The sequence below is a fragment of the Sorex araneus genome, chromosome 1, assembly GCF_027595985.1.
Source record: "Sorex araneus isolate mSorAra2 chromosome 1, mSorAra2.pri, whole genome shotgun sequence".
Classification (NCBI taxonomy): domain Eukaryota; kingdom Metazoa; phylum Chordata; class Mammalia; order Eulipotyphla; family Soricidae; genus Sorex; species Sorex araneus.
In genome coordinates, this window is record NC_073302.1 from 212,771,576 (window position 1) to 212,796,118 (window position 24,543).

The 24,543-nt window shown below is 37.9% G+C and overlaps 1 protein-coding gene across 1 annotated transcript in view; it reads right to left on the reverse strand.

Annotated features, from left to right (window-relative positions):
• The window catches only part of ARHGAP15 (Rho GTPase activating protein 15), a 696,849-nt gene that overhangs the window by 252,416 nt on the left and 419,890 nt on the right, over positions 1-24,543 (reverse strand). Inside the window, exon 9 of the mRNA XM_004614082.3 lies at positions 16,161-16,259. Coding sequence (XP_004614139.3) covers positions 16,161-16,259 — 99 coding nt within the window. The remainder of the gene's footprint in view (positions 1-16,160; positions 16,260-24,543) is intronic.

A 24,543-nucleotide genomic window follows, 5' to 3' on the forward strand; every position in this document is an offset into this window, starting at 1 on the left:
TGATGATACTAAATTGGGAGGAACTCTGGACATCTGTGAAGACAAAAGAATCATACAAATGGACTTAAGGAGTTTAGAAATATGAGCAGGAAATAATAAAATGAGATTCAGCCTTAAATAATGAAAGCTAATACCTTTGGGAAAAGATAATAAGAAACATGGTTATTCCGTGGATGGCAAATGCCTGGAAAGTGGTGATGGTAAAAAAGACATAGGGGGTGACATAGAAAAAAATCTATGCACAAACTTACAGGGAAGCAGTTATACACCTGCTGTAATGTAAATATAAAAGAACATAATTCTTTGAGCCAGAAATTTTACTCTTTTAACATTGATAATCCTTAACGATATCAAATTTGACTTTTGTTTGTTGAAACTCTAAAAATTATGCAAAAAATATTTAAACTTTGTTGAATGCTTATTTCTCTTTATTAAAATATGAGAAGATATATTTTGTCTGAAACTTGGAATAAACACCACAGCAGTTACTCTAATTTTGTCATGTCATATGCTATTACAGGAACAAATATATGATATAAAATCTATATAATTATGTGAAACAGACATAGTTTATTGATATGGGTACATGTGTATCAAACCATACGTCAAAAGCATTCTATTTTAAATTCTATTTGAATATTTTAAATCTCTATAATTTCAAGCATACTATGAGGTTCTATTATGATTAAAGAGATATTTAATCACTACTGCTTATAGCAATTCAATGTTTTCTATTTTATTTTGTTTTTGTGCCATACTTGCCTGTGCTCAGAGATTAATCCTGGCTCAGTGCTCAGGGGTCATTTCTAGTGGTACTTGGGAGATCATACTTAGTTCCAGAATCCAAAACAGCATCAGTTGAATGCAAAACAAACATCTTAACCCAACCAAAATTTGTCTGGCCCTCAAATGGATATTTGGCATATTAGATTTAATTCTGTAAGTATGGATGCATGGCTAGGTGGATAAAATTGACTATTTCTTGGACAATATTCATCTATTAATATATTTAATCAACCATGATTAATAAATTCTGACCACAAGGCAGCTCTGCTATACTAAGCACCGAGGAAAAAGATGAACCAGACATAATCACCAGACTCAAGGGCTCAAGTTATAGGCAGAGAAATAGATAACAAAACTAATCAGCACAGTTCCATGCTATAAGAATTCTAACAGGGAGTGTAAATCCGTTGTCATACTAAGCAAGATGGTGTCACCACCACTCGAACCCCTCGTGCTCTCTGAACCTGGCTCACCACCTCGCCTTAGAAAACGCCTGGCTCAGCACGCCACACACGAAACTCTACATGTGATCCCTGTTGGAAATCTATGCGTGATTTTTGATGCACATCACTTGCTGTTTGGCAAGATTCAGACAGAATGGCGTAGGCTGGGCATGGAGAAACTGAGGTGGTGGCTGCAGCATCGCCGCCTGCTTTGGCAGGGCTGAGTCACAGCACTGTCGGACATAGAGCCATGGTGGCAGTGGCACATCCACTGTGGGGTGCTGTTAGCCAACCACCAGGTTGATGTTTGACCTGGCACATACTTTCCTCAATACGTCCTGCTCTGCCAGCTGCTCAACAACTTCCGGGAACACTCCATCAAACTCAAGGAGATCAACCTGAGGCCGCAGATGTTCAAGGTGCTGCCCAGAGACACAGGCAGATGCGTGTTTGTCAGTGTGCAGATCATTACAACATGCCAGTCGACCAAAAGCTTACATCAGTAGACTGGGAACACCTGTAAAGGCTGCCTCAAAAGGCTCCATCCCTCTTGGAGAGCCTGGCAAGCTACCAAGAGTATCCTGCCCACAGGACAGAGCCTGGCAAGCTGCCCATAGTGTACTCGATATGCCAGAAACAGTAACAACATGGTCCTCATTCCCCTGATCATGAAAGAACCCCCAATACACCATCGGGCTATATTAACATGCTACAGGGATGAATGGAGACGTTACTGGTGCCTGCTCGAGCAAATCAATGAACAGCGGATGACAGTGATACAATGATACCATACTAAGCAATAAGAGATCATGGAGGGATAATGAAAGTTGGAAACTACTCTCTAGAAAAGGCAATTTTTATAGTATGCATGAGATGATATGTAAGTGTTTTGTTGGTGGGTTGGAAAAGAAAGACTTATTTGGTTGAGGAACAGTATTTTTAAGGAAACTTTTACATGGTTGATACAATTGGAGCATTGAAATACCAACATATACCAACAGATATATAGGTATACCAATAACCATGAGGATATGATGTCAAAAGTAAAGAGTCATATACTTTAACTTTTAGATAGGAATATAAACTGTTTGCTAGTGGAGAAGAACTATTGGAGAATTCTAAAACATAATAATGCAATTCCATTTATATTCAAGAGGGATAATTTTGGCAGTACTCAGTATGCCAAGATGGCCTGGCACAAATGAGAACAAAGGCAATGATTTTTTTTTTCTTTTTGGGTTACACCTGGCTATGCACAGGGGTTACACCTGGCTCTGCACTCAGGAATCACTCCTGGCGGTACTCAGGGGACCATATGGGATGCTGGGACTTGAACCCGGGTCGGCCGCGTGCAAGGCAAACGCCCTACCCGCTGTGCTATCACTCCAGCCCCAAAGGCAATGATTTTAATAAGTTAATTTATTTCTAAAATTGCAGGGACCCAGTTTTGTCTATGAGAGGTAAAAGAAATATGAGATTTAAAAAAAAGCCTGAGATTCAAGATATAGGAGGAAAAATTTTAAAAATATAGATCATTGTACTTGGTGATTGATGCTACAAGTCATGAGAGAGATGAGAGATGAAACTGATATTCAACATGTCCTAATTTGGGAACACAGTTCATGAGTGTAATTAAGTTATGCAATAAAGCAAGAGTAACAGGGAAAATGATGAGTAAACTCACCTTGAAAGACTGGAATTTAAGGTGCCAGAGTAGAATCCAAGGGTTGTTCCTAGATCTCAGGTCTTAGTGTAAGAATTAGATTGAGAGGCCCTGGGACTATGACTCGATAGTTGAGTCCCTTCCTAACAGCTATATGCACACAAGTCTGTTCCCAAGTGTGATCTCAGTGGCACTAGGTTTCTGCTTCTGGTCTCACAATAAGTGTGCACTCGAGAGCACCATAACCAAGAGTACTGACTCTACACATTGCAACTACAGGAGCAGCAGAGGGGAGGAGAGAAAGAAAAACAACATGTGGAGTCAATTCTCACATGGCAAATGAAATTATTAAAGAAATAATGGAAAATGTGAACATGACTGAAATCAAACCAATATAATGAGTTATAGAAAATATCTGTCAAAACATAAATTTAGAAGAAAGACGTTTATGTTATCAAATTCTATGCCGAATTCATGGGCCCCAATATTACACAGATTTCAAATACATGCCAACTGCCTATTTTAAAGACAAAAGGAAAGCAAACTTGCTCTCAGTAATTATAATTTAATTTTTAGATGTTCTACTTCTCTATAGAATGTCGAAATAGTTAACTTAGCCTAAACTATCACAATTACAGAACAAAACAAGAAGAGCATCATTTTAAAAGCAAGAAATATAAAAGTTTATGTTTTTGTTTGTTTTAATGGCGGTGGCTGTTTTCAGACTGTTTAGAGCTTTTCATAGTGTCAGCAGGGTTTATCTTTCTGTTGTAAAGTAAATTTTGAAGAAATGAAATCAATATCCAATAGTAAAATTATGTCGCAATTTAAAGTATTGGTATCCTGTCTTCATTAGTTTCAAATTGATTAGCTCTATGTAGTTGATATATATTTCATATTTCAAATTCCTTGACACTTTCAACTAAAAATTATCATTAAAATAAAAAAAATTGCTAAGAGTTACATGCCAAATGAGCACTCAATCAAGCATGCAAGATGATCCTAGGGAAGCAAACTAACCCAAGAGCATCAGGAGGTTATTCAAGTTAAAATATGAAAGAAAAAGGCTTGGGGCTCCACTTTCTGTGTGGTTAAAGGACTTGAGCCTATCCCTGGTTATTCTTGGGAATGTCATTTCTAAGTCACTGATGCTATTCAGTTTATCATCTAAAAACAGTAGCCTTTAGGTGTAGGAGATTGCTTCCTCCAATGAAAATGAGAAGAGAGATGCAAATCAAAACAACAATGAGATATCATCTTACATCACAGAGACTGGAACACATGCAAAAGAACGTGAACAGCCGCTGTGAGTGTGGATGTGAGGAGAAAGGGACTCTCACTGCTGATAATGCCAACTGTCCAAACTTTTTGGAAAGCAATATAGGCATTCCTCATAAAACTAGAAATGAAACTTTCATTTGACCCTGCAAAACCACTTCTGGGAAATGGGGGCCCAAAACACACTGAAGAAATACCGCTTGTACTTCTATGTCCATTGCAGCACTATTCACAATATCCAGAATCTGGTGACAACCCGAATGCCCAAGAACAGGCAACTGGATAAGGAAACTATGGTACATCTAAACAATGGAATACTACACAGCTGTTAGGAAAAATTAAGTCATAAAATTTGCTTTTTAATGGATGGACATGGGATGATCATGGTGAGTGAAATAAGTCAGACAGAGAGAGACAGATATAGAATGACTGCACACATTTGTGGGATATAAAAATTGTATAACTAATATCCAAAAGCAGGAAAAAAGGAGCCAGGAAGACTGGTTAATAGTTGAAAGCTTGCCACAACTGAGTGTGGGTCAAAGGGTAGTTAGGAGAGAGAAGGAACCAATATGACAATATTAGTTAGAAATGATCATTCTGGACAAAAACTGTGTTGAAAGTAGCTAAAGGAATATAATTATAATCTTTCAGTTTCTCTATTGCAAACCATAATGCCCAAAATAAAAGAGAGATTGAGAGAGAAGTAGAAGAAGAAGAAGAAGAAGAAGAAGAAGAAGAAGAAGAAGAAGAAGAAGAAGAAGAAGAAGAAGAGGAGGAGGAGGAGGAAGAGAAGGAAGAAGAGAAGGAAGAAGAAGAAGAGGAAGAAGGAGGAGGAAGAAGAAGGAAGAAGAAGGAGAAGAAGAATAAAAGGAAGAGGAAGAGAAAGATGGAGGAGGCGGAAGAAGAAGGAGAAGGAGGAGGAGCAGGAGGAGGTGGAGGAAGAGAAGGAGCAGGAAGAAGAGAAGGAGAAGGAAGAAGAGGAAGAAGAAGAGGAAGAGGAAGAAGAAGAATTAAGAAGAAGGAGAAGAAGAAGAGTAAGAGGAAGATGGAGGAGGAAGAATGAGAAGGAGAAGAAGAAGGAGAAAGAGAAGGAGGAGGAGCAGGAGTAGGAGGAGGAGAAAGAGAAGGAGAAGAAGAAGGAGAAAGAGAAGGAGGAGGAGCAGGAGTAGGAGGAGGAGAAAGAGAAAGAGAAGGAAGAAGAGAAGGAGAAGGAGGAGAAGGAGGAGGAGAAGGAGAAGGAAGAAGAGGAAGCAGAAGAAAAGAGGAAGAAGAATAAAGAAGAAAAAGGAGGAGGAAGAGGAGAAGAAGAAAAAGAAGAAGAGGAAGAAGGAGAAGAAGAAGGAGGAGAAGGAGTAGGAATAGGAGGAAGAGGAAGAGAAGAAGAAAGAATAAGAGAAGAAGAAGGAGGAGAAAGAGGAGGAGAAGGATAAGAAGGAGAAGGAAGAAGAGGAAGAAGAAGAATAAAAAGAAGAAGAGGAAGAAGAATAAAGAAGGAGGAGGAGGAGAAGAAGAAGAAGAAGAAGAAGAAGAAGAAGAAGAAGAAGAAGAAGAAGAAGAAGAAGAAGAATGATAAGGAGAAAGAGGAGGAAGAGGATGAGGAGAAGGAGAAGGAAATGGAGGAGAAGGAAGAAGAAGAAGAAGAAGAAGAAGAAGAAGAAGAAGAAGAAGAAGAAGAAGAAGAAGAAGAAGAAGAAGAAGAAGAAGAAGAAGAGGAGGAGGAGGAGGAGGAGGAGGAGGAGGAAGGAGAAAGAGAAGGAGAAGGAGGAGGAGCAGGAGCAGGAGGAGGTGGAGGAAGAGAAGGAAGGAGAAGGAAGAAGGAGAAGGAGGAGAAGGAGAAGAAGGAGAAGTAGTAGGAGGAGGAGGAGGAGGAGGAGAAGAAGGAGAAGGAAGAGGAGGAGGAGGAGAAGAAGGAGAAGGAAGAGGAGGAGGAGGAGGAGAAGGAGGAGGAGGAGGAGGAGGAGAAGGAGGAGGAGGAGGAGCAGGAGAAGGAGGAGAAGGAGCAGGAGGAGGAGGAGAAGGAAGGAGGTGGGCACAGAGGCAGGCGGGGTTGTTGTTGGGGTGGCGGAAGGGAAACTGGGGAACATTGGTGATGGGAAATGTACCCTGGTGAAAGTTGACATTTTATAATTGAAACCCAATCAAAAACAGCCTTGTAACTGTATCTCATGGTATATCAATAAAAAATTCAAAAAGAAAATGAGAAGAGAATGAATATTCAATTATTTGCTCAATTATTAAAGAATACAAAAATTGAGTGGAATATCCATTTAACATGGATTGGAATAAAATCTTTTAAAAAATGTAAATCAAAGTATTTTACAAAGCTACCTATAGTCACTGTCACTGTCATCCCGTTGCTCATCTATTTGTTCAAGCAGGCACCAGTAATGTCTCTCGTTGAGAGACTTATTGTTACTGTTTTTGGAATATCCAATATGCATGGGTAGCTTGCCAGGCTCTGCCGCACGGGCTCGATATTTTCAGTAGCTTGCCGGGTTCTCAGAGAGGGGCAGAGGAATCGAACTCAGGTCAGCAGCATGAAAGGCGAACACCCAACCTCTGTGCTATCGCTCCAGCCCAAAGCTAAGTATAGGTGGATATAAATGACAGTCTATTACACAGACAATGTAATATTACTAACATCTGCCATGGTTTAAATGTTTAAACAGCAGCTTTGTTTACCGTGCTTTTCTCTGTACATCATGCAGTTACCTTAGTGATTTTGCTATTGGTCTTTTTGGTTTCATTCACATGCTGGTATGGCAATGTTGGGCAAGTTTCAATGAAGATTTAAACAATGCTGAATATACTTTATCTGTTTGCTTATAATTTATTGAGAATCCATGAAGTAACAGAGTGAAGAGTGTCTCTGCGAGAAAACGCCTGTTCACTATAAGGAACATACACTGTAATATTTTAAATATTTTCTTCTTCTATACACTATGCTTTTCACCCTAAATCTCAGAGCATACTTATTTCCCTCAGAAGAGTGAGATTTTATGTCCGTATTTACTACTATCTCAATAACTGTTCCAACATAATCATGTCAGATTTATTTTGGTTTTGCAGTTTTTCTACTACAAGTGTCCTGCCCTGGATTTTTTTTTTGTTAGCTTTGTTTTATGTTTTCCTTTCTGAGCTGAAAATAGGAAGTGACTTTAAAAGTATAAAACTTGGCCAAATGGGGGAAAACTAGCAAAGAAAAGATTATTTTGAACTCAAGAGAAGCACGTCTAATTCTACAGTCTGTTAGACTATAAAATAATCTCTCATTTAATTTAGAAGAATCTTCAACACATGAATATTTTTAAAAGAAGTAAATCATTCTAAAATATACTATGACTAAAATATGCCATATTAAATTATATAGTTGACAACACTTTCTTCCCTAGAATTGATATGCTTTTCTTACTATAAAGGTAGATTAATATTTGCAGATTAATTGAACACACTTCATTTGAAAGTGTGAAAATTCTCTGGAAAAAGTTATATTTTAGACATTTTCAAAGGTAACATCATTCATTAGGAAGTCTACAAAGTAATGCAGTATTTTAATCTCCTTCTTAGCTTTCTGAATTAAAGACTTCTTAATTATCATAAGGATATTAAGCTTTAGCAAAATACCTATAAAATATGACAGATTATGTTTCAAACAGTAAATGACATAATTACACAAAATTGAATAATACTCTTGTAAAGTTTTATTCACTTATTTTTGTCAGTAAGTGTACAGTGTACAGTAAAAATAAAATCTTTCTATTTAAAAACTACAAATCAATTCTTTTTTAATCCCAGGGCAACAAATATCTGGAAATCACTGACTGTATTATTATGATGATAATTTTTTACCTCATTTTTAAAAAATTCTTAAAGCTTTCCAAATGCATGCAATTTTTCTCTCAAATTTTGTAAACATTAGCTTCAAGTATAAAACATCCTGCCAACTTTAAGCCAAGTTTATTTTCATGGGTGAACTATTAACTTCTGAATATAGGGACTCGAAGTAGAAAAACTCTCAGATTCAGAATGCTTATGATATAAATGATAGCACTATAGGATATTTTCAAAAGTATTTCATCTTGGTAAGTTGAGGTGTTACATTATTTAAATTCCCACCCACAACCCAAAGCAAATTTCCTTGGGCATTAATTATGTCTATATTTCTTTCCAAATGACTCCAAGGGAAAAGTATGTTAAGAACCTAAACTTTTGAATGGAGGTCAGTGTGGGAGTGGAAATTGGAAATTATACTCAGACTTTATCTGGGAAGAGACATTATTCTTATGCATTCTGGACTCGAAAGTGTGGGAATATCTGCTGACTGATTTGACTGAAGCCACATTGCTGAATACGTTTGGAGAAACTTTCTGGTTACTGAACTGCACATTTATTCCTACATTAACTTTTGTTATGCTTTAAACTCTCTTCTTGATAAGACGCTGGTGTGTTGCTGGAAGTAGATAAGGACCATTAAATGTCACAAATAATTACAGGGAATTAATTAAGAACCAGATCTATGCACAGAATTTGTGAACATTCCATGTCAAATTACAGTTCTTGAGCAGGAGGAAATGTTTCTGGAAGGAGAAGCAGGTATTGTAAGTGTGACAGAGATGGTAACTGAGGGAAGCGGCTGGCTTGCTTTCCTCACAGACCTCCCAAGCACACTCTTTTCTCCACATTTAGTTTCTTAATTGCAAAACGTAGCATTTTGCTCCTCTCCACCATGTCATCTTTGATTTCTTTTGGTTGTCTCGCCCCTCTTTTCTCTTTTATACTCTTGCTGGCTGTTTCCTGTTTACTCATTTTTGATTTTGTCTTCCCCTCTAGCCCTGAATGCGGCTTTCGCACAGACACAGAGGCCCCAGCATGACTGCTATCCCGAAGAGCCAAATCCAACTTGGATCCAGAACAACACTATTGCTGACAGGAAGGTGGCTGTCCTTGGGGTTGTATTAAAACAAAACAAAACACTCACACCACACTGGTCTTACTTTTAACTCAGAAAGAAAAACCAAGGGAAGTTCACTGCAAATTTTCATGGACCTTCTGTGAGTATCGTCTCAACTGTAAATGTATGTGGATGACTCACTTTAGACATAAAAAGAACCAGCACTCAGACCAAAATAAATAAATAAATAGATTTTTTTTTTTTTAAAAAAGCAATACATAGGTCAGTGCCCTCTGAACTTTTTTTTTTCTTTTTCATTTCACAAATACTCTCTAGGGAAAGAGAAAAAGTTCTTATCTTGAATCTTGAATTATTTTTTTGAGCATGTAATCTTCATCAGTTTGTTTTTTGTTACTTTTTCCCCCCTCACTTAAAAACCTAGCAAGCAGAAGTCTCTCTGGAAAAAGAACAAATCATAAAAAGTTTTCAAGTCTCTCGTCTCACACACACACACACACACACACACACACACACACACACATCAGTACAAATTGCACATTCTTCATAGAAATATCAGCATTTAGTGCATGCCTGGATCCAACCATAAGAGATTATTTCAAAGTGGAAAGAATCAAGAGTACAAAATTAGCAGAACTGGGAGCAGAACTTGTCTGGGAAGGCAGTATGATCTGCACTTTAGACCTGGCTTCTCAAGCAATAAAGACTTTAAGTTTTATTTTTGTGAGTGAAAACAATAACATTTCAAAAGGTGGACTGAGTCAGCTCTCAGGAAAATAATATTAATGAATATAATGCTTGCTATGTATTACCATAATAGTTATATTGCAATTATGCCTTACATAACATACAAGCATAACATATATGTAGTAGATATTCAAATATTGATGTTTTCCAAATTCTGAGTGCTTGTGAACCATGTATTTTCCTGAGTAGGTTTCTATGACCTTCTAATGATATTAACAAATGTATCCAAATATTCACACAATTAGAAAAAGATATTTTGCTTGGAATGCTATGTGATAGCTAATGTGACATGGTCCAAAAATTTATATAATGGAGAAATTACCCAAAAAAGAAACTTAAGATAAAATAATAATTTTAGTCATTCCTTTTTCTAAGTTGCTATAATCTACCCAAAGATAACTAATTGTTCAAAGTAAACATTCTTTTCTGACCACAAAAGGAATCCATTACATAAACATATAATTCACAGTCATTTTTAGTGGGTTGTAAACAGTTTGGAATGAGCATAAAACGGGACAAAAATCAAAGTGAGCATTTTGAAATGAAAAAGTGTTTGCTACAAAAGGTCAGTCCCTTTGCTTGGCAAACTATGTAGAAAAGCCTGGGAAAATGCTGATCACACAAGCAATGAGGGAATTTTAAAGCCAACTGCCTCCTTGTTCCTTTAAACAGACATCGGAACCTATAACTGGATCCTGTCAAACAAACGACAGCAAAAAAATATAACAGCTGCTAAGAAGTCAAATTGAGAGATAAAGTTTTTGAGGCTAAGGACCTTCTCAGAAGCAGACTAAAGGTCTTTCTTAAATCTTTAAGCAAGGTTATGGGTTCCAGGGTGGCTTTTAGGCAGCAAGTCAAATATGCAACTTTGTGTATCGTTCTTGTCACAGTATTTTGTGTTCCAGAAAAAATGAAGACGACAGACTTGTTGATTAGCATCTGCCAAGGCGGTCTGTAAAGTAGCTTATAGCTGAAATCACCAAATTTGAAAGACACTATGACTTATTTTTAATTGGGCTTAAAACCACACATAATCTAATGTTTACACCAACTATTTTAAGTTGATGGTTCAGAAATATTAAGCACATTCATATTACGTAATAGATACCTAGTTATCATTTGAAGTGCAAGATAGCTTAATACATATCTCTACTATTATTAATATGCAAGTATCACTGTATTACTGTCATCCCGTTGTTCATCCATTTTCTCTAGTGGGCACCAGTAATGTCTCCATTGTGAGACTTGTTGTTACTGTTTTTGGCATATCGAATATGCCACGGAAAGTTTACCAGGCTCTGCTGTGCAGGAGGGATACTCTTGGTAGCTTGCCAGGTGAGAGGGACTGAGGAATTGAACCTGAGTCGGCCATGTGCAAGGAAGATGCCCTACCCGCTGTGCTATTGTTCCAATCCATAATATGCAGGTATATAATTAGAAATATATTATTATGCAAAACTTTATAAAACCAGAAAAATATGGCAAAAGAATGAGTTATTAAAACTTCATTCCAAAGGATGAAGACAATCCTAATTAAATTAATGTTTTTCACCAGAGCTATTCCCTTAACAAACAAAAAAGATGCATAAAAATTCATTTAGGGTAGAAATATGTTCATTCATTTAGTTAATTTCATTTTTGTATTAAAAACTCTGGCAAATGTTGTCATTGTTGAATAGGAAGAGAACTTGTTCATCAATTAAAATATCTCTCTTTTTGGGTAGTTTATACCGAGTGACTTCTTGAATTATCAAGATGTATCAAGGATATCACCTGGAAATAAGATAAAATAAAATAAGATAAAATTGAATTTCTGTTCTTTCTTTTTCCTATTTTGGACCACACCCAGTGATACTTAGGGCCAACTCTCAGCTCAGTGCTCAGGGGTCATTTCCAGAAATGTAGTACTGAGGATACAATACAGATCTCCTGCATGCAAAACGTGCTCATGATGAGCTGTTACTCCAGACCCAACTCTTCTGTTCTTTAGCGGTAATGAAAACCAGACAAGTATGTGGAGAGTATTCAGGGTTTATTTTGTAACTTAAACATGTATGTTTAAAATAAGAATGATCTATAAGATATGCAACATTATTTAATATACATAAACAATCACTGCCAATAACTTTTGTAATTGATAGTATATGAAGCATTTGAATATTCTCAGTATTCAAAGTAGTATTAGTTATATCATCCTTTCTACATACGAGATATCAAACACTTATTCTATATAGTCCTGACTTTGTGTCCATTGAGGAATTATCTCCCCATTTCTCCTACTTCTGTTTGAATCCTTTTATAGTAGACATACTTCCCGTTTTTGAATATTATTATATATTTTTCCTTGTTTAGATCCTGTCCTATCTTTCCCTTTTAAAATTTTATTGGGGGCCTCCCAAGTATCACTCGGGCGTCCAGGGGACTATTCCTGGTGAGAGTCTACTGGACCCAATACTGTCACGTGATTTGGTTGATGATTTGGTTGGGTGATTTGGTGCTGCTCGAACACACCAGTGCTGAGACCCCCAGGCCCGCAGTGGGCAGTGCTCAGCGATTAAGCTTTATCTGGAATTAAACTCCTGGCCCTGCATATGCTCTGGTTCTTTGAGTCCTCTCTTTGGCTCCTTAATAACACTTTTCATGCTTTGTGCTAATATTCTGAAGTACTCAAGCATTTATGCAAACTATATTCTCAGCTGGCTGAATGGACAATAACACACAGTAAATACTCCGTAGTACTTGTTGACCAAATGCAATACATGCTCAGTGTCTTTTACTGCTTCCATTTTTTATTGATTACTTACAATATTACATCATGTGTATAGCTCTTTCCAAATTAAACTTCACAAATAGTAGTTTGTCAGTTAGTGACATACTTTGCTTAAGTAGAAATCTGAATACAGGATAGAGGAGCCTGTTTAAACTCTTTAGTTCATATCTCCTAGATTCCTGTCTCTAAAAGATATAGCTGAATCTATTCTTAAGTAATCAATGTTTATAAACTCTTGAGATGTTTATCAGCTTCTCATAGTATTCTGCAATGCAGGGAAAAATGGACTTCATAAGTGGACTGCTACTATGTCACAATGCCTCCCTTTGCAAGCTGGCTCCCCAGACATCAAAAAAGTATCAGATAAGCTCAAGCTTCTCAACAGTTACTAACAAGATATGTTGAGATTTTGCTGAACAATGAACCCACATCACTGCAGAAATTGCTTTGGAGAAAAATAAATAGGTCGTTTTTCACTGGCTACTAAAGATATCTCCTATGCATGCTAGGCAACTGTAAAGTCAAAGCAAAAGAAAACGAAAAACTTGGAAGAGCTTTAAAGACGAATATGCTGCTTAGTAGTTTGCTCCCCAAGTCTTGTGTGCATTTCCGAGGCTAAGCAGACAATATCATAAACCACAGAAGTGACTTTAATCTAGTTGTAATGGTTGGTGAGGAAGAGAACGCTTGGTGGCTTAAAGGAAGAAAGAAAACCAAATCAAGAGAAGGAAACATACTAAACAAGATCTTTGATAAAGTTGTTTACATTTGGCTCACTAATAGACCTACTGCTAGTCATGACCAAGAGATGGAAAATTTGAAATGTAACTAATACCACTTTACCAGGATGAATAAAGAATGGACCTTGTGCCAAGCAGTGGGTAGAATTTCCCTGGGGGAAACTAAAGGTACATGAGCAGTTTGGTTGTGCCAAGTGAGGCAAGTGAAACAACCAACTGAATGAATGGCTGGATGAATGAGTGAATTAATAAATGGATAGTGAGAACTGTCTTCCTGAATTATTTCATTTCAGTCAAGCATGTAAAATGGATATAAAAATGCAGCTCCAGTTTACAGATGATTTTTTAAGGCAGAGAAAATAGTCTCAAGGAAAAAAAAAGAGAAAGGAAACATCTTTTCTCTTTGCTTTTTTTTTTTTTCTTTAGCAATGTGCTGCTATTGTGAGTACTGAGGCCATTTCCCTAAGATTCTGAGAATAAACACACAGATTTCATTAAATGTGCCTTTCCCATAGCTAGTCCATAAGCATTTCCCATGACTCTGCATTTGAGTATCTTGGCTGGGAGAGGATCTGGCCATTAGAAGGAGGGCTCTCGCAATGCTTGCTCCCAGCAGTGCTGAGAGACTTGGCACCTTTATATGCTACTTCCTAATACCAACCCCAGCATAAAATGTCATCAGAAGCCTGCATAAACATTGGACTTAGATTCACATAAATTATTTCTGTCCTAAGGTGCTTCATGCCAGAATTTAGTAAAAACAACACTTTGAGTAAATAGAATTGGCGTATAAATGTAAGAATATTAATCCAACAAAATGATCATAGAAAAACATAATCAAAAGTACACACTTGTAAATCTTACAGTGATGTGAGAGGTTTATCTTGTGCGTCTGAGTTTTTATTGAACATTTCCATAGAGTTCCTTTAAGCTGACGCTGCCAAAGTGCTTTGCATTATCAGTTGCTTTGTGGAATTGTAAAGTCTTTGAGTTTCATTAAAGTGCTTAGAAATTATTTTAATAATCATGTGTGTGATTAGTGCCTGTTTAGTGCTGGATCTACAAATTCATTTTAAGAGTAAACATTGGGACAATGAAATGTAATGCCAGATACGATTGCTCTTGTCAGCAAAAACATTGTCTTATTTTATTAAAATTCACCAAGAAAATGTGATGAACAAAAGATATAGCTTATATTTATGGATACTTCCACCCTAGATTATGATATCTGCATACCACAAGGTTAAACTAACTAGTAGATTTTTCATTATTTTGCTGGCATATATAGATGGGGGGGCATACAAGCCTTTCTGATATGTGTGTAAATGTTATCTATTATGCACGGCTGCCCCCAAAGTCCTATTTGGATTCTTGCTCAAATATAACGGTGCTTGTATTATCAGTACTGAGAATTTATAAGAGAATGAAGAATTTCTGAAAATGATGTAATTTAGCTATTGGCAATAATTTATAACATTCTCAGTGATCCATTTTGGCTTCATGTACTTATTAAATAAAATTTATTTCTAAAACATGTACTTAAAAAATTAAAAGGAATTGCAACATGAAATAAAAACACCATTTCTCTCCAAGCTCCAATTGTCATCATTCTTCCCAGTATTTCACCTTATAATCATTTTGCCTTTTTCTGTTTTCTACCATCTCTCTGAACTCTGAGCTCTTCTCTCTGATGTGTTGATATGCTTTCCCCCAAAGCCACTCTCTTTATCCATTCTCCTACCCACTCTTCTCCTTCTTGTTATTCTCTCATTCTCCACTGATATGGGAATAATAGGATCCCTGGGCTGTCCTTACAGTATAATTAAAGTATGAATTTCCAGGAGTTGAAAAATTGCAAACCATTTTTATTATGCTTCTATAATAAAGCCAGGTAACATTGAGAGAATTAAAATGGCTTTTTCCTACCAGATAACTTGGTGAAGATTTTTCCCCCTTGTTCTATTGCTTTAAGAAACTGAAAAAGGGAATAAGATTTACCAATTTCTTTCTGAAAACACCTCTATACTTTACATGATATATATCCCCCTAGATCCTGGGAATATGTTGTAAACTTGTAACAGATGGTGATGAAACTTCACATTTTTATACAATACATGTTTTTGATATTCTGCATTTTCTATATGTGTCTTCCAGAGAAAATGACCTTGAGTGAACGAGTCATAATCTAAAAGGAAAATACCCCACAGATAGACTCGCATAGAAATGATGAGTCAGTTGGGTTTTGTTTTGTTCCCTTCAGTGAGATGAAACAATTTCAGATGAAAATCAGAATGCTCAAATGCAGGCATCAAAGGTCAGTTTTGGAAAACGGGAGGTGTGTCTGTTAATTGCTCCAGGAATAATCTGTATTTGAACCAAACAGAAATGCGAGGAGATGGAATATTACTGTTTGCAAGTAGGCATGCTATTTGCTTCACTTGGGTAATGTTGGGGGCTTACCAAAAGCTGTTCTGGCACATCTACAGGCATGAATGTTAGGAGGGTTCTAACACTGTGAGTGCTGATATTTTATGAATGTTTCATCACTGGCTTGAAAACAAGGAGTTTGCAATTGAATCAACAACGTGTCACAGAGACAAAATATTAAAGGGAGAAAAAAAGAACATTAGTTGGAATTACCGATGTCCCTATTGTAAAAACAAACTGAAGCTAATAAGAAACTTGATCCTCTTAACCGATTAACAAAAGTCAAGTTTTAATTGCATGGCTTTCCAGACAAATCAAGTGGTACCATTCACTTGAGCACTGGTTGTGGGGGAAGGTGCAGGAAAGGGGGAGTGCTGCAGATTTAGTTACCCACCTCTCTTTTCGACAGCTTCAATGCATTGCTTTACAAACCGTGGAACTGTAGAATTTTCACGTTCACACACTGTGTGCAGATGAGAGCCAAAAATTTGATCTGCAAAAGAAACAAAGATGAGCTTCATTAAAATCTAAGCCTGCGTTGTTCTTTAATTTGATTCTGTTTCCATATCCACTGCTGATGAAATCTGTATTTTGCATAGGAATCGATTTTTTGCTTTAGTTCCAAAGTGTATATTGCAGAGCTACAAAGACCATAGCTTCCTTCTTTGCAGGATAGGACCCGGGCCCCAGAGAAGGAAAATGAACCCTCTGCCATCGATTAGGTGGGTATGACTGGGTAAATTATAGTCTCTCTGGGCTTTAACTTTTATTGCCTGTAAAATAGGGACAAGCAATTAAGATCAATTTCACAATTTAATATTTGTTGATTGGTGTTTGAGTATTTGAGAAATATATCAATGATCATCAAAGTTATGAGTTTCTCACCATAGTTCAAAAATTTATTCTAGGGGCTGGAATGATAGCACAGCGGGTAGGGCCTTTGCCTTGCACGCGACCAACCCAGGTTCAAATCCCAGCCTCCCATATGGTCCCCTGAGCACCGCCAGGGGTAATTCCTGAGTGCATGAGCCAGGAGTGACTCCTGTGCATTGCTGGGTGTGACCCCCCCCCAAAAAAAAAGCAAAAAAAAAAATGTTCTAAACAAGTTTTAGAATAAATTTTATCAGTTTGTAACTAACTCAGTGATATTTGAAAAGACAAATTTCAGGAATGTGAATTTCATAACACTTTTCCTATCTTGAATTCTCCTCCTCCTCTCTCTAAGTATCCTCTTTTCTTTGGGTTTAATTCAGGTGGCCTTTTTGTTACAATTTTTTTTCAATCTCAGCTCTCATATAATGAGTTCTTTGGGATTCTAGTGCCTCAAGACATTAATATGCAATATGAGGTGAAAGGACCTGTGATCAATATAGTTTAACAACATTAGGTTAAATAAAGTTAAATGAGGTTCTTGCATGTGTACTTGTGTTCATAGCTTGTGATATGCCAATAACACCAGGAATGTTTTTAGGGGCTGGAGGATGCACCAATTTCCAAACATCATTGAGAAAGATAACCAAGATTCATCCTATTATTTCACAGAATATGTGTTTTAGATATATCTAATAGTGAAGGAGACAAATGTGAACTGGTGCAAGGGCTGCCCACTTTGCTATAAATAAAATGTCACTTCCTGATGGACAGTGCATAATCTGACCTTCCACCAATGAATTTATTTGTTTCCTTTCTTTGTTACCCCACCCACCCTTCTCCCTTCTCAATTGCTTACAACTGCTGAATCCAATAGCTCTTATTGTCCCTGTCAAGCACTCTTCTACCTCAGGAATTTTGCATTGATTAGATCATTTGCATGAAAATTTAGTGCTCTAGGTTACTGACAAAATGTTACCTTCTTATTATGCTCTCCCTTCACCAACCCCACAAATGGCAACATTCTCAATCATCATTATCATCATCATCCTGTTGATCCTTTAATTTCTCAGTAACATCTTCATTAGTCCTAGCCCTGAGATTTTAGAAGCCTCTCTTTACTCGTCCTTCCCAATGGTGCCCGCATTGGAGGCTCTTCAGGATCAGGGAAATGAGACCCAGCATTGTTACGGGTTTTGGCATATGAATATGGGAGTTTGCAAGGCTCTCCCATGTGGGCAGGAAACTCTCTGTAGCTTGCCAGGTTTTCCCAGAGGGAGAAGTAGGCTATAAGATGTCACTTCTGGTCATAAACTTTGCATATAAGTGGATCAACATGGAAAGTATCATGCTAAGTAAAATGTGTCAGAAAGAGAGGGACAGACATAGAAAGATTGCACTCATCTGTGGAATATAAAATAACAGAGTAAAAGACTGACACCCAAGAATAGTAATATATAATACCAGAAGGTTGGCTCCATGGCTTGGAAGCTGGTCTCACATGCTGGGGGAAAGGCAGCCAGGATGGAGAAGAGGATGCCTAGTGAAATGTGGTTGGAGATCCCACATGGGAAGGGAGATGCGTGCTGAAAGTAGACTAGAGACTGAACACGATGGCCACTCAATACCCCTATCACAAACCACAACACCCAAAAGGAGAGAAAGAACAAAATGGAATACCCTGCCACAGAGGTGGGGCGGGGTGGGGGGGCAGGATTGGAGGGTGGGAGTGATACTGGGTTCATTGGTGGTGGAGAATGGACACTGGTGGAGGGATGGGTTCTTGAACATTGTATGAGGGAAAAACACAAGCATGAAGATGGGTAAATTTGTAATTGTACCCTCACGGAGACTCACTAATTAAAAAAAAAAAAGATGTCACTTCCGGGAACTTGGTTTTAAGTCTCTGGGTGTTGGCAGTTGGTGGGATTACATGACACCAGGGGCAGTTCCTGGGTCTGACCACCTAGCTACTGGAAAATGGGGAATCTGGGCAGCAGAGGCCCAGTCCCAATCAGAGCAGGCTTGGAGGTCTCAGCCCCAGGTCCCACACACCTGGGTTCCTCTGTCAGTACCTTCATGTGTGAGGCTCGTCCAAATGTGTGGAGAGGGGCCTTGAGCATGGCTGTGGCATTCTTAATATGTGCTTTTTTTTTCTTTTCTTTTTAATATGTGCTCTTTAAGTCACGGCCTTAATTTTCTTACAACACTTCCCTCTCCCTGCCATAGAAGATGGCTGAAGTAATTGGTAAATTAACTCCCTGGCTAAGCACACAAGGACCAAAGAGTAAGCACATAACCCATTTCTCTTCCTCCTGAACCTCCAATAACTCCATGGTTTTGGCACAAACAAGAAGTACAATAAACATTAATCAAATGCTTGGCTGTAAAGCATCCTAAATACCAATGGAAGTCTTCAACAAACTTTATAAATATTTGAGCAGAGGTGGGGATAAAATATATTAATGCAATCAAGTAGATGATAAATGATATCTCATTACCAAGGGTTTCTCAGAGTGAAAGGTGGAGAGACTTCAAAGTTGTGATTTTCATTCATTTCTTAGAAAAGGCTATGGTTTGGAGCTGGGGAGACAGTGCACGGGTGTATGTGACTGCCTTGCATGTGGCTCAGTAAGTTTCAATTATTCAGACCGCCCTGGTTCCCAGAACACCAAAGGAGTAGCTCCCCGGCACAGAGCTGGGACCTTGGAGCAACCCCAGATAAGCTGGGTGTTCCCTCCCTTCCCCATCAATTCTGTACCCTCCCAAAGTTGATGATTTTAGCTAGACAAAGTCTTGTAGGGAAGGAAGCAATGACGGTTCAAACACTGGTAACATAGTACTCAAATTGTGAATGGTCTTAAATTTTCAGTCCTTAAATTTTGACCTTAATTTTTTTTTCCCTTAAGTGGCTAAAGATGTGGGTTTTTTTTTTAAATTTTTTATTAGTGAATCACTGTGAAGCACAGTTACAGACTTACAAACTTTTGTTCTTGCGTTTCAGTCATACAATGATCGAGTACCCATCCCTCCACCAGTGCCCATTCTCCACTATCAATGATCCCAGCATTCCGCCCCCACCCCCCCACCCCACCCGGCCTCTGTGGCAGGACATAACCTTTTTCTCCCTCTCTCTCCTTTTGGGTGTTTTGGTTTGCAATAGAGTTATTGAGTGGCCATCCTATTTGATCTATAGTCTATATTCAGCACTCATCTCCCATCTCGAGTAGGTCCTCCAACCTCACTTTACCTGGTGTTCCCTTCTCTATCTGAGCTGCCTTTTCCTCCAGCATGTGAGGCAGGCTTCCAAGCTGTGGAGCAGACCTCCTGGTACTTATCTCTACTATTCTTGGGTGCTAGTTTCCCATTCTGTTACTTTATATTCCACAGATGAGTGCAATCCTTTTTGGTCTTAAAATTTAAGGTGGGTTGAACTGCTTGAGAGTGTGCAATAGTAATGACTGATTTCTAATATACTATATTCCTCTTGAAATTTTTTTTTTTTGCTCATATACAGAATGTGAAACTCTTCTCTTGATATCAGCTTCTCTTGCAGATTTGGATAATTAGGTACTTTAATGTGTACCTCATATCACTTAAGTACTTTCATTATTTATTTAATTTGATATTTATTAATATTATTTTTACAAAGTGCATAATTAATAAAATTTATAATGCTATTGTCATTAGTATTAATAATAATAAATATTATTTTTGTTATTTATTTTAGGTACTTTTATTTGTTCAGTGATTAATGGCATATAGGAAGCTATGGAAATAGATCTTTTCCCATGATAAAAGTAAAAGTGTATATGAAGATACTCTTTCCTCTCCCTTTATCCTGCTTTAGACATCACTGTACACTGATACAACACTTGGCAATAATTAAAAATCTTGTGATCATTAAGCAAAATAATAATATTTTTTTTAAAAATGTACCCAAAAAAGGGAGACCTCAATGACATTGCTGAGAATTCAAATCTTTAGTTTTCCTGTTATATGAAATAAAATTTCTTTTAGCTGAATATTCTATCATCTAAAATCAGTTTAATTTAAAAAAAAAAAGTGTGTGTGACAGGCAGCCGGGACACAAATCATAGGGAAGTGCAAACACTTTGAGTTGGCTAAGAGGATAATGTGATTGATTGGGAAATATAATGAAGATCAGAATGGAAGTGCAGTAAATAAAATCATTATTCACCATTCTCATTTTCTCTGAATTAGATTCATACATTCACCTCCATTGCCACATAACTGTGTAATAAAATTCACTACAGTGGGAAACATTTCTTTTTCTCATTTCATTGATATTAGTCTCAGCCATATGATTTGCTTTGGATAACACAGCAGGAACAAAAATGACAAAGTGTTAGTTAATAGTTGAAGCTCAAAGAGACATCATATATTTTGCTCCCTTACTTGTTTTTTAGCTATTGCAAGAATAAACCTGTGCCCTTTATTCCTTCCCACTTGGAGTTGATGTCCCTTAATTCTGGGCCACAGAATAACTACAGCTGGTACAGAGCTAAGGTCAGCCTACAGCAAGAAGATAGGTCTAGTCAAGTAAGAATTTTAAAGCAAACATGCTCAGTCAAGTCTGCCCTAGGGAACCTAATCCACAGACACCTAAGAAATAAATGCTTTAGTCATTTAAGTTTTTAAATAGCAGAGTAGAATTTTATTGTGTTTCTTTATCCAGTCATCTGTTCTTGGATATTTAGGTTGTTTCCAGGCTTCGGCTATGAATAGCCCTTCAATGAACACTGGAGCGCAAGGGTCTTCTAAATAGTCCTTGGGCCCTGGGACAGATGTTCAAAAGTGGGATTGCTGGTTCATATTGAAGCTCAATTATTTGTTTGTTTGAAATATTTTGTGTTTTTGTGCCCATATTGTTTTCCAGAAAAGCTGAATACACTGATATTTCCACCACCAACTTGCCACTCTGTGGATGAACCTTAAGGAAATCATGCTAAATCAAGTCTGACAGAAGGAGAAGGACAGGTATAGGATGATCTCTCTCATAATTTAAATATAAAGAAGCATAGAAAGGAAATAACACCAGGTTTAAGGCAGCAGAACCTAAGGTCTGGTCTACAGAACTGAGCATACCATGGCAAGAAATGGGGGGGGGGGCATGGAGGTGTAAGTGTGGGAGGAATCCTTGAGATATTTGTGGGGAAAAGTGGAAATTGTTAGAGAATATGATGTTGGAAGTTTGTATGCATGAAACCCTCTCATTAATAGTATTTAAAATCACCATGAAAAAATAAAATTGTTTTTAAAGATTATTCTCGGAGGTAATTGAGACCTTGTATTTATTTGTTATGTAGCAATATCTTATTGAGAAAATATAAAGGAATCCAGGATTTTGGTGATCTAAAACAGGAGTTAACTTTGTTTACTCATGACCTTGGTTATAAGATAATGCATTAGGAGTGATAGCACAGTGGGTAGGGCATTTGCCTTGCAATCTGGCCGACCCCGTGTGATTCCTCCGTCCCTCCTGAAGAGCCCAGCAAGCTACTGAGAGTATCCCGCCCACACGGCAGAGCCTAGCACGCTACCTGTGGCATATTCAATATGCCAAAAACAGTAACAACAAGTCTCACAATGGAGATGTTACTGGTGCCCGCACGAACAAATTGAACAACAGGAGGACAGTGCTACAGTGCTATTTGTTACAATTTTTTTGGTCCGGATAATTATACCCTGAAGTGCTCAATGCTTACTCCTGGCTCTGTGTTCAGGAATTACTCCTGTCATTGCTCAGGGAATTATTTGGGATTCTGGGAATCTAATTCAAATCAACTTCCTACAAGGCAAGCATCTTACCTACTGTTATTATTTCTCTGACAACTCATAAATTTACTTTAAGACAATTTTTTGTGGTTCCCCACAGTGATGTGACCCCAAATGGGGTCATAATCCACAATTTTAGAAAGGCTTTAAGCTATCTCATGAGAAATTAAAGACAGTTGATAGAAATATTAACTCAGGAGCAAAGAGAGGGAAAAAATTTAACTTTGCTTAGAGTATGGAATTATGCATCACTTTGGTTCAACTCTAAGTATGAGTCCCAAAGAAACTATTCTCATCTTAACAGTCAAACATACTATGCTTCATCTAATATTATGGCACTTCTTATTCTGCATTCTTTCCAGATCAATCCAATTCAATATCCATTCAGTGAATACTTACTGAGCACTTACAGTATGTTTGGCTTTATAAAGAATATGAAGATGGATTGATTTAGTGACTATTACACGAATACAGCAATTCAGTGCCCCAGCCAAAAAACACAATGTTGGATGCATGAGACATGATATTCTACAATGTGGGTGTGTGGAGAGAAAGAATTCTCAGAAAACATCACAATCTAATATAATTAGCAGACATATGTCTATTTATGTTGCTTTAGTTAAGGTCAAGTGATTTTATATTTCCTAAATTATTTAATCCTTCCCCCAGTCCCTAGCCATTTTTGCGGGGTGGCTGTTGGGAGGATACACTATTATCAGAGTTAGCGGCAGTTGCAATGGAACCCATGGAGAAGAAAGACGAGAGAGCAGAAAAGAGAATAAATATAGAAAAGCGCTTGGGTGTTCTAAATCATTATGACCTTGGTGGAATCAGAGTACGAGAACCACAGTTCCGCCATGGTCACATGTGCACAGGACCGTGTGCAGTGTTATAATTGACCTTTTCGGTTCAAACTCATAACTTCACTAACTTGGAGGAACTTGCACGACTTTAAAGACACTGAATTGTGCAGACTGAGGAAGATGGGGACCCATCCCTGCTTATTTGACACACACCTTAAATACCCTTACCGCAAACAGGATGACTACTCTTCCTTAAAAGTACCTGTATCCCCGTTGTGTCAGAGGTGTGTGCAATGAACAAAACAGGTTCTAAGGAACCTGTTTTGTCTTTGAGTTCTCACAAAAACAAAGAATCTCAGTCAACGGTGACAGTAAAATTATCCTCATATGGGGCTGGAAAGATAGTGCAGGATTTGAGGTGTTTGCCTTCCATAGGATTCGGTCCCTAGCACTGCATTTGGTCCTGAAGCACTTCCAGGAGTGACCCCTGAGCATGGGGCCAGGCATCAGCACTGAGCAAAGCCAAGTGTGGCCCCCAAACCGAGAGATATTTTTAAAATTCTGATTTTATGGTACAGGTTTTACTCAGTAGTTAGTTTGTGCATATTTACAATACAATTAATTCGGGTAAATTCAAAACCAGGCCTGAATTAACATGACAAGCCTGCGCTGTGTAGAAAAGGGCTATTCAAAGGCATATGGGAGCTCCAGTTGGGAAGCCTATCAGCCCTCTAGGTGAAAGAACCTCCCTGCTTGTTCGCAGAGGAGTGAAATATGGAAACCTGAGCATGAGTAAAATGATAGATTGTTACTTAGAAATTCAGAGCAGCATCTTGTGACTCAACAGAATGATAAAGTGAAGATATAGGTAAAATGTTCTCGAATTCAGGAATTCAGTGGATAGGACCTGACTTTAGTAGAAGAATAAAACAGAAAAGCAGATGGTTGCAGTGAAAATTTGGAGAGAAGGTCAGGGACTAGAGACAGCAAATAGTCTCCATTTGATAAGCTTCCTTGTGGGGATTAATTAAAATGGAAAGTGGGGATTGGGGGAGGATTTCGAAAGGAGCAGTAGGGGTAGAACCTCAACAGCTGACCCATTTTGTAGGCCATGATGCAGCTCCATAGACTACTTAGGGTCGCTCCTCAAGAGAGGTGGGGGAGGTGCATGACTGCCACTTACTGGGTGGTCCAGGCAACTGCAGGCAATGCTTCATGGGGAAATTCTCTCCTGCCTGACAGCCAACAGTGTCCCGGAAAAGAAAAGTTCCGGCTGTATTGAATTTCATTAGATAGGTGGGAAAA